This window comes from Ammospiza caudacuta, chromosome 9 (assembly GCF_027887145.1).
Source record: "Ammospiza caudacuta isolate bAmmCau1 chromosome 9, bAmmCau1.pri, whole genome shotgun sequence".
NCBI lineage: Eukaryota > Metazoa > Chordata > Aves > Passeriformes > Passerellidae > Ammospiza > Ammospiza caudacuta.
Genome location: NC_080601.1, coordinates 6,352,260 through 6,362,265, shown reverse-complemented (window position 1 = coordinate 6,362,265; position 10,006 = coordinate 6,352,260). Strand labels below are relative to the sequence as shown.

Here is a 10,006-nt window from a genome sequence, read left to right as displayed (position 1 = left end):
GGCAGCTATTCCGTGGCTGTTCAGCTGTACAGCGCTGTTACTCCAGTGTGAGCCCACGCTGCCCTTTCTTTCCCTGCCCCTGCAGCAGCCCCAGCAGTCGGGGCACTGCGGGAAGGGCAGGCTGGGCACGGAGAGGCGCGGCTGGCACCGCCTGCCCTCCCGGCAAGGTGCACGAAAGCATCTTCACCGAGGGACAGCGAGCACGGCTGTCAGCACTGACAGACCTTGGGAGGGCCGGGGCTGCCTGTGCAGCACCGAGGGCACCAAAGGGACAGCAGCCACTTCTGTCACCGAGCTGCCAGGCTGCAAACCACGGGGGATGCAGGGCTGGGCTCCCAGCGCTGTGGTTTTTCCTTATTCGGTCCTTTGTTGTAATTTTTGTTATTTCTCAGGAAGTTTCATTTGTGTGACTCATCTTGAAATTGTGACTGAGAAAACACCTCAAATGCAGTGTTGATTTCTTTAATGCTTTTCCTGAAATCGTTGGTTTGCAGCTGATTTTGATGCTGAAACCATTCATTGTAGCTACTCTGCACACAAAGAAACTTTAGACATGTTTACAGTTAATGCCAGTATAACAGAGTTTTCAGTAATTTCTGTACTTTGCGGTAGTAGTCTCAGAATTTGTATGCATCAGTAATTGTTGTGGTTTGCAATAGGAGGAAAATTTCTGTTGAACAGCAGAGAAGCTGGACACGGCTCTGTCAAACACACAAGTTAAAGAGGAAACAACCCAGGAACCTCCTCTTTCTTTCTTTCCCAGTGGGCGAGGAGGCGGCGGGCCCCGGGCCCAGCCCCCGTCTCGGCCGGGCCGGGCCGGGCAGCCCTGCCCCGGGTCGGACCCGTTCCCCCGGGCCGGGCCCTTCCCCCCATCGGCCCCGTTCTGTTCTGGCCGGGCCCAGCAGATCAGGGCAGGAACGGGAGGAAGCTGCAGAGACCAGAAAGGAGCAGGGCTGGCCCGGCTGTGAGATCTTACCAGGAAATCCCTTCTGCCAGCGCAGCTGGAACCGAAACCCCAACAGCCCACAACCCACACAGTGAAACGCCCGTGAGAACACAACTGCGAAAAAATAGAGAACAATCATGAAATCAATCCTATCAGAGTCCCGGCTGCAGCGTCCTGTCACACAGACCGCAAACAAAATGTTAAAGCTTTCAATACTTCAATCCTCCCTCGAGTAGAAGAAAAACAAAACAAGCCAAGATACAAGCATATAAAAAACCAACATACAACCATCAAAATCAGTAAAGAAGAAATTAAATCCCAAATTTAAAAAAAGGCAACAATACCTTAATTTTAAAAGTGAAATCCTCTGTTAAACTTTGAAGAAAAAGAACTCATTTTTTCTTATAACACATGAAACTATAGAAAAATAAAAGTTTTCAAATAATATCAAACCTCCTTCAAATAATAAAACCTCCATACTAAAATAAACAAATATTAAAATAACTGTAATCCCATAAAAATTTAAATTAAAAAAGAGAGAAAAATAATCCTATACTTGCAAAAAAAGAAAAAAAAATCTCTGTTCCCAGAGATCCAAATAATTTAAAAAATAAATTATAAAAGTTTCTAACTTTAAACAAATCATCTTAAGAACAATACTCTGTAAATCAACATAATCCACCAATACACTATTAAAATTTTATAAAAATAAGGAAAACTTCACAATAGCAAAGTTCCCCAAACAACCACTATCCATAAGAAAATTTAAAACCACAAAAAAACTGTTTTATTTTATAAAGAAGTATCAATACCCTTAAAAAAGGGTTCACTTCCTAAATAAACTAAAAAAAATATTTTAAAAGTAATAAACTGACTGGAAATTTTAAGTTTAGTTTCTTCACATTATCATTAAAAATGTAAAGGAAAGAAAAGTGTTCTGAAAAGTTTATTTTAATTCTTAGTACTTCTTTTCTTTCAGTTACTGTCAATAAAATTTTATACTCTTTAAAGTTTTAAAACTACCTTAGCTTTCTCCTAATCCTATCTCACAACAAAAAGTAAATACCTTAGTAATTAAGCAACACTAAAACCCACTACACTCACCAACACATTAATTTAAAAATCTCAAAATTAAAGAAATCTGAAATTGACAAACCAAAACTACTACAGTAGTGTTCATCCAGCCACACTTCATGTAAAAATAGAATTCCCAAAAATCAAATATTTCAAGTTGGAACTAAAAGTTTTATGGATTTTATGTCCTTTTTTGTGAGAGAAGATTTGGGCTTAAAAGATTAAAATCTGCCTCTGTCAAAAACAAAGAGAAATTTTACATTTATGGAACCCTCATTTTACCTCAGATGTCTGTGATTCCTTATTGGTTTTGCCCCCTGAATGTGAATGCAATTTTCAGCACCAGCTGGGCTTTGATGGAAATGGTATTGGGGACCCACAAGAAAAGTTCCTCATTTCAGTGGCTGAGACCATGGTGAGGTTTTTAGCATTTCCTTCTCTCAGGTGGGATCTGATGGCCTGAGGTGGCCTTGTCTCCTCAGGGATTTCATGCCCTGAGGAAGCAAAGGCTGATGGAATGTGCTTGATCCTCTCCTGTCTAATGGGGAGGAGCAGCACCCAGCAGAGCTGGAATCACCTTCTCCATTCCTGATTTCTGCTGCCAACAGATCACTGGGCTCTCTCAGGGTCCAGAAGTCACTTTTCCTTTTGGATGGATGGCCTGAAGGCACCCAGGGGCTGCAGGCTGGGAATGCATCAGAAATCCCTTTGGCTTGGAAGGATCCTTCTACCTGAGAGCTGAACTGAGAAACAGACAGATGTAGTGAGGCCAGGGAGCTCACTCAGAACTGTTAGGAGGATCCCAAAGGAAAAGATCCCTAGAAAAGACTGCAATTGTTTTTATAACAAAGTTTCCAGCAGAAGTTTCTGGACTCCAGGGGAACCATGGACTAGTTTAGCAGTATCAGAAACAGAAGTTCTACTCTTGGCCGGGAGGTAGGGTTAGGGTTAGCAGCTAAACCTAAAATTCTTGCTGTGGCAATGGCAGCAGCTCCTGTCAGCATGTTTACCAGCCAAAAAAATGCATGTGACCACAAGATGTGACATTCTCTAGCTAAAGAGCTGCAAACCACAGAGAGCTCATTTCCACCATGTGCCTACCCTCTGACAGCTGGGTCTCAAAGGCTTGGTTACACTGCAGGAATTCAGATGCTCATAGAATCTCTAGCACTGCTGTAGAAAACTGAATATATGCCTTGTAAAAGTGTACCTTAAGTCAGCACTGACAACTGTACATCAAAAAGTGATTTTCTATCTGACTGAACCAAAATTTCTTTAGAAAAGAGGAGACCTTACATTGATGAGAATAATTCATTAGAAATTGCAGTTGTTTTCCACTTGAATTTCCATGTGTAACACCGACACTTTTCCCCCTTTCAATTCAAGATGAAATTTTGATGAACATCTTCGTTTCAAAGTCCCTGTCCCCCTGCAGAGAGGCCTGGAGCTTTCCTTTCCCTGTGCCCAGGGCACTGTGAGCTGCCCTCCCCAGCACCAGAGCCACACGTTCCCCTGCCCAGGTGAGGAGTGAAAGGGGCCCTGGACAGAGCACAAGCTGCTGAGGCAGTGGGCTCAGGCTGTTGTGAGCTCCTGCCCCAACAGCCCATGGGAATGCAAGGGGTGAAAAATGCCCCGAGTGCTGAGCACCAGCAGTGACCCTCAATCAACCTTCCCAATGCTCTCCCTCGAGCTCCTCAGGCTCTGGGGAACACAGGACAGCAAAAGGGGCTCAGTTTGGCCCTTGGATGGTGAGAGGCAAGCAGCAGAATCCAGCCTGGTCTCTCTCTGACCTTTCCTTTAGCACAGGCCTGTGTGTCCCCAGCCCAAAGGCACAGAGGGGGCTCTTTAAACGGTGCCACAATGTCCCCGTGCCCACCGTGTCACTGTCCCACGAGGAGAGAGCCCGGGGGCATCGGGGCCAGGAGAGCTGTGCCAGAGAGCTGTGCCCGAGTGTGCCCGGCCCTGTGTGCCCGAGTGTGCTGTGCCCAGGTGTGAGGGCACACGTCCTGCTCTGCCATGGGCCCTGTGTGTGTGTGCTGTGCCCAGGTGTGAGGGCACACGTCCTGCTCTGCCATGGGCACTGTGTGTGTGTGCTGTGCCCAGGTGTGAGGGCACACGTCCTGCTCTGCCATGGGCACTGTGTGTTTGTGCTGTGCCCAGGTGTGAGGGCACACGTCCTGCTCTGCCATGGGCACTGTGTGTGTGTGCTGTGCCCAGGAACACAAGCAAGCACAGGCGCACACTCCAGCCACAGAGAGCAGTAGATGAATGAAAGGTAGGAAAGGTGAGTTGTATGGAGTTCTGTTGGGCTTTATTTCAACCACACACGAAAGGGCTGCAGGGACAATTTTAATTTCATTTATTATTAAACAAATCAGAGCAAGAAAGTGAGAAGTATGCCAAATCCTAAAAATCCACCTTGCCCACATTGTTCACCCCTTCCTGGGCTTAACTTCATCTCCGATTTCCTCCCTCCCTCCTCCCCACACAGTGGCACAGAGGGATGGCTTGTTTTGGTATGAAAGACAGGGATCTGCTAAGGAAGGCAGGAGCCTCCCTGGCAATGGAAAGTGTAAATCTCTCCCCTCTAAATTATTATAATTTTGAAATTAAGAGGCTCTCAGGCAAAGATATGAGAATATTCATACAAGCCTTTATTAGTATAAAAAAGAATAACCAAGTCTAACGCGCGGCGCTGCCCGAGCAGGCCCAGCCCCGCCTCTCTCGCTGCAGTTCCGGGCGCGGCCGGCAGGGGCGCTGTGGGCAGCGGCAGCCGGGTGTGAGCAGGGCAGGGAGAGGCGAGCTCAGGATCCCGGGCACCCGAGCAGGGGGGACAGGGCCCTGCGGCACTGAGGGGTGACACTGAGGGGCCCGTGCAGGGGCTGCTCTCACCAGCACAGGCTCAGCCCACAGCCCCACAGCAGGAGAAGCAGCTCTGGGCTGGTTTGTGGCGGTGGCAGAGAATTCCCTTCCCCAAGCAACGTCCTCCTCCAAAGACGAGAGAGAGAAAGAGAGAGAGAGAGAGCAGCTGAGAGACGCTTCCTCACAGTCAGGTGCCTGACGGCAAAAGTTGGCAAAAAAGTTGCTCAAGACTTGTCAGCGGTTCTTGTTCCTCTTCCAAGGACAATCCGAAAGTGTCACATTCAGACAAGTTCGTGATGATTTCCAAGCTCCCAGGGAGATTTGGATTTCCCATTAGAGCTCATTGTGTCATGAGGGCAATGCACTCACTGCAGGCAGCATCGGTGCCAAGATGGATTGCAGAGACTTTTCCTTTGCAGCGCCAGCCCAGCGCCGGCACTGGGGATGAAGAGGCACTGAGGTGACCCTGAGAGGAAGTGCAAGGCACAGGGCGCAGCTGAGGAAGGACAGCGCTGTGCTGGGCTCAGAGGTGAAGCTGGCACTGCCCAGTGTGGAGAAGGTCCTTTGTGCAGCCCCTGTTACAGGGGAGCTTGGGCCTTGCTGCAGACATACGGCCGCTCATGGGAGCAGTTGTCACTCCTGAATCTCCTGTCAGCCAGGTACACACAGTCGGAATTCCCGAGGACAGGAACCCTGCAGGGAGGAGCAGAGGCAGCGCTGGCTGCCAGGGGAAGCCCTTGTGCCCCTGTGCCCCCAGGCCCTGCCCGGCTCCCCGGCACTCACCGGGAGCTGTAGCTGCTGCCGTCCCCCCAGTGCAGGCGCTCGCCCCGTCTGCGCAGCCCGAGCCAGAAATCGCCGTTCCCGCGGAGGCGGAAGAGCAAATCCTGCCCAGGAGAGAGGAGTGGGAGCTGCCCCGGCCCCTCGGGGGGACACGTGCCCGGGGCTGCCCCCGCACGCCGGGGCTCCTTCCCTGCAAGGCCCCGGCCCAGGGCTGCAGCCCCGGCCCTGCGAGCACCGAGCCCGGCCCAGGAGCGCCCCCAGGCTGCCCTCAGCCACCCCACAGCGCCCGCAGCCCCTCACTCACCATGGCCTCCTCATCCTGGGCAATGGCCAGGGAGGCATTGAGCTCGGAGCACCGTTCCTGACCCTGCTCCCACGTGCTGTAATCCCGTGAGAAGCCGTAGCAGACCCCCTTGTGCCCAACCCACTCAAAAGGACAGCACTGCAAAGTTGCAGGTGTGACAGGAACCTGTCGTGCTGCAGAGGGAAGAGGAGAAGCTCTGAGGATTCCCCTGTGCAGGGAGCAGGGAGCCCACTCTGCCCCGAGGGGCTGGGCCCAGGCTGCTGATCCTCCCTTACCTGCCAGCACAGCCAAGGCCGCCCCCAAAGCCAGCACCAGCACCAGGAGCAGCAGAATCAGCACCGCCGTGCCCACAGGATGGCACCTGAACCGTTCACCTGGAGCAGGAAAGAGCTGCTGGCTGCCAGAAGCAGAGCCGGCCCTGCAATCTGCTCAGCCCACGGCCAGGGAGCAGAGCAGGGAGCCCTGAGGCAGTGTGGGCCTCCCTCAGCTGGCAGCCAGAGAGCCAAGAGCCTGGCCACAGGCAGGGACACAGCTGTGGGCACAGGCAGGGACACAGCTGTGGGCACAGGCTGCAGCAGGAGAACTGCACAGCCTTGGGGGCAGCTGGGGCTCTTGCTTCCAGCCACGGATGGGGCCCAGCAGAGCACGAGGCCTCTTCCAGACATCGGGAAACAGCCACACACCTGCCAGCCCTGGCCTTGGGAGGGGACACGGGCCCCTGCCTAGAGGGCACAGGGGTGGCCCTGTACTCACCCAGGTGTCTTATGAGGTTCATTTTGTGTTCATTGCCCGTTGCTGCTGTGCCCTGGGGAGCCAGGGGCTCCCTCACACTCCCATTTTTGGTGCAGAATCCATTCTCCACATCTGCACTCACTGCACACTCACAAGTGGCATCCCCCTGCTTATGCCAAGAGGCTTCTTCGGCCCCAGGCAAGTGTGGAACTGCGACTGCTGGTCCCTCCTGGGGATGCAGGAGATTCATCATGAGTGCTGGCAGATCCTTTGGGAGCTCGGCCTCGGGAACAGCTTTGCAGCCGCGCTGATGGCACCCTGAAAGGGACACGGTGAGAGGTCGCTGCTGGTGCCGGCCGTGCGGGGGCTCAGGAGGGCGGTGGCAGCTGTGGCTGCGCTGTCGCCGCTGCCCAGAGGTGCGGCAGCAGGTGCGGAGACAAGCGCAGCCTCCGCGAGCTCTGCGGTGGCCGCAGCCGCGGCCCCTGTGGCTCTGCAGCCGCTGCAGCCCAGCTCCGTGCCGGGCCGGGCGCTGAGAGCACCTGCGAGCTGCCGGCTGCTGCTGGCCCGGGGCAGCTGCGGCTCGGAGTCCGCCTGCCGAGGGGCGAGAAGCAGCAGCCCCGGGCTGCTCACCATTGTGCCCCGCATGATTCCCTGCCCCGGCGCCTCGGAGCCCGGGCACACCGAGCGCCGGCACGGCCGCTGCGGCTCCCTGCCTGTGGGAAAAATGACGCTGTAACTTTGCCTGTTGCTTTTATGTATGAGCCTATGCATCTTGTGCGTGATTGTAACTCTTTAGATATAGTATCAGTTATAACTCTTTTTAGGTGGATGCTAGTATAATATAATACATCAGCTTAATTATGTTCTGTATTGCTCATAGAAACAGTAGTGCAATTAATTTAATACCTATGTATACTTATGGAAATAACACTGTGAAGAATGTACTGTGTTACAGTCCTTAGCAAAACATCATCATTTTAAGACCATCCTCTGACCGACCCATCCAATTGTTATAAATTGTAAGATGATTGGCTCTCGCAATTAAAAGATAACTATTGTATGAAAATAAGAAGAGCTTTAATGGTGTATAGTTATGTTATTGTAGTTTAGATGTCCTCTGCTCTCCCCACAGTTCCCTTTCCCCCCTGTATTGCTGCCATCAGACAGCCTGGGGTGTCTAGGACAGATAGAGAGGAGGCTGCACATGTGCCCCTGGCATGGGGCAGCTGGGAATGGAAAAGCTTGGTGCTTAGGGGGTGGGCATGGCAACACCTGACCCCCAGTCCAGTTACAAGAAAGCAGTCTGCAGTGATAAATGGCAAAGAGCTGACAGACAGACTTTGGGAGGGTCCAGGGCTGGCTGATGCAACCTCCAGGGGTATAAAGCACTGAGCGTCTCTCTTGAAGATGAACTGGCCACGTGGTATCCACGAGGGGGAGTTCCCAGCGCTGCAGCTTGCTCCTTATGTAGTCCTTGGTTGCATTTTTGTTAAGGTTTAATAAACCTTTTTAAATTTTCAAAGTTAGCAGTAGTTTCTCACGCAAGTGATAAGATAACAGGGACACAAAGCAGAGCACCGAAGGACAATCATAGAATACCATGTTAAAATTAAGGACTACAGCTAAAATCTTATCAGAGGATCTGAAACAGCAGGATGGAGGCATCAGAAGAAATAAAATATATTGACCTGACACCCGGAATGTCACACAGACCAGCCGGAGTGCGAAGAAGTCAGAAAAAGGAGTTCCAGAAACATCAGAAACTTCAAAAGAACGGCTGCATAATGCATGAAAGACATGAACATGCATGTGTTTTAGCGAGGTAACACCATAATTATAACATTGTATATCTCGGTGTGTTCTTTAGCTGTTTGCTAGAAGCACCCAGTGCTGGAAATATTGTCCTTTTTTATCCGATTACTATAATTATTATTATTAAACTTTCAAAAACACTTAGCAGTGTTGTCTGTTTTCCACACCAGTGAAAGGGGGAAGCCGGCACCAGGAACTCGGCAGAATCCCCCGGCCCTCACCGCGGCCCCCTCCGCCCGCAGCGAGCCCCGAGCTGGGGCAGCACCGACCGCGGGTCCCACCTGGGCTGGAGCCGTCTCCGAGCTCCGCCGCCGCCGCCTCGCCGGGCTCCGGACGCCGCCGCCGCTCCGGGATGTCACGAACGGGCTGCTTCTAGTGCGGTGCGGGCCGGGGAAACGGAGCGGCTGCCGGTGCCCCAGACAGAATTAACAGCTGTTCGCGAGCTTTCGGCCGGTTTGGCCAATCAGCGGCGGGAGCGCAGCCAATCGCGGCTCGGGAGCGCTGCTCGCATCCGCTGCTCGGGGCGGTGCCGCCCCTTTCTTACACCCCGACCCCGCCCCGGCCCCGGCCCCTCCCCTCAGCGCTCCCCGCCACCTTCTCGGCATCGGTTCCGTCACCGTTCCGCCGCCTCCCGTCGCTGCCGGCCCGGATTGCGGGATGTGAACCCGAGTCCCTTTGGCCCGGCTGAGCGCAGTGCAAACCCCCTGCGGTGGCGGCAGGCGCGGGGCTGCCCCGCCTCACCCCGAGCCCCGGGCGGGTCCCAGCTCGGCTCTCCCCGCTCGGCTTCTCCCTCGCTGCCGCCGGCGCTTTCCCCGCTCCCGGGGCTCGGCTTTGCCCGGCGGCTCCGCTTGGCCCCGGGCGAACTCACTCCCCCCGTGGCTCCCCAGCCCTGCGGCGGGGCGAACCCCCGGCATTTGCCGAAGGGCTCTGACTGCCCCTGGGCACTGAAGCCTCACGGAACGTGTCCTAGAATGCCGTAAACATGTGCTGAAATGCTTTTCTGAAGTTCGTCTTGTGTTTTTCGCGAGCTCTGATTTCTCTGAGAATTGTTACTGGAAAGATTCAAAGTGCCAATCACTTGGGTTTTTTAAATTTTAGAATTTTAATAGTAATAAAATGTTTATAAAAATAGTAATACAATTAGAGTAGTAACAATTTTGACAAATCGAGTTAGGACAATATGAGACAATAAAAACAAAGAGTTACGGACGACCGGGTACTTTTTCTGGTCATCACGAGCCCAAAAAGGACACCCGTTAACAAAGGATTAACCCTTAAGGACAATAGCCTGTTACATATTCATACACTTCATACATGATGCATAAATTCCATTCAAACGCAGGATTCCGTCTGGTCGTTGTCAACTTCTTCCTTCTAATCCTAACAGCGCCTCCAAGGCAGGAAGAAGTTCGTTTCTTCTGATAAGAAGGCAATAAATTCCCTTTCTCTGTAAGGTTTAAGTGTCCTGTGGCTGCTATCTCGCTGCGAGTCCTTTC

At 52.4% G+C, this 10,006-nt stretch overlaps 1 protein-coding gene across 1 annotated transcript; it reads right to left on the bottom strand.

The window, feature by feature from the left end:
• Positions 1 to 5,460: 5,460 nt before the first annotated feature.
• LOC131561387 (C-type lectin domain family 2 member B-like) lies at positions 5,461 to 7,343 on the bottom strand. Its single transcript, XM_058810669.1, has 5 exons — positions 7,238 to 7,343; positions 7,016 to 7,156; positions 5,967 to 6,139; positions 5,666 to 5,766; positions 5,461 to 5,575 (listed from the first exon to the last, which is right to left on the bottom strand). The coding sequence occupies exons 1-5, from the start codon at positions 7,341 to 7,343 to the stop codon at positions 5,461 to 5,463; spliced, it is 636 nt and encodes a 211-aa protein (XP_058666652.1).
• Positions 7,344 to 10,006: the final 2,663 nt, after the last annotated feature.

Coding starts and splice junctions, on each gene's coding strand:
- LOC131561387 (XM_058810669.1), bottom strand. CDS start 7,343: ATGCGGGGCACAATGGTGAGCAGCCCGGGGCTGCTGCTTCTCGCCCCT. Junction 7,157..7,237: donor CAGCAGCCGGCAGCTCGCAG/GTGCTCTCAGCG, acceptor CGGCCACCGCAG/AGCTCGCGGAGGCTGCGCTT. Junction 5,576..5,665: donor GGCAGCAGCTACAGCTCCCG/GTGAGTGCCGGG, acceptor TCCTCCCTGCAG/GGTTCCTGTCCTCGGGAATT.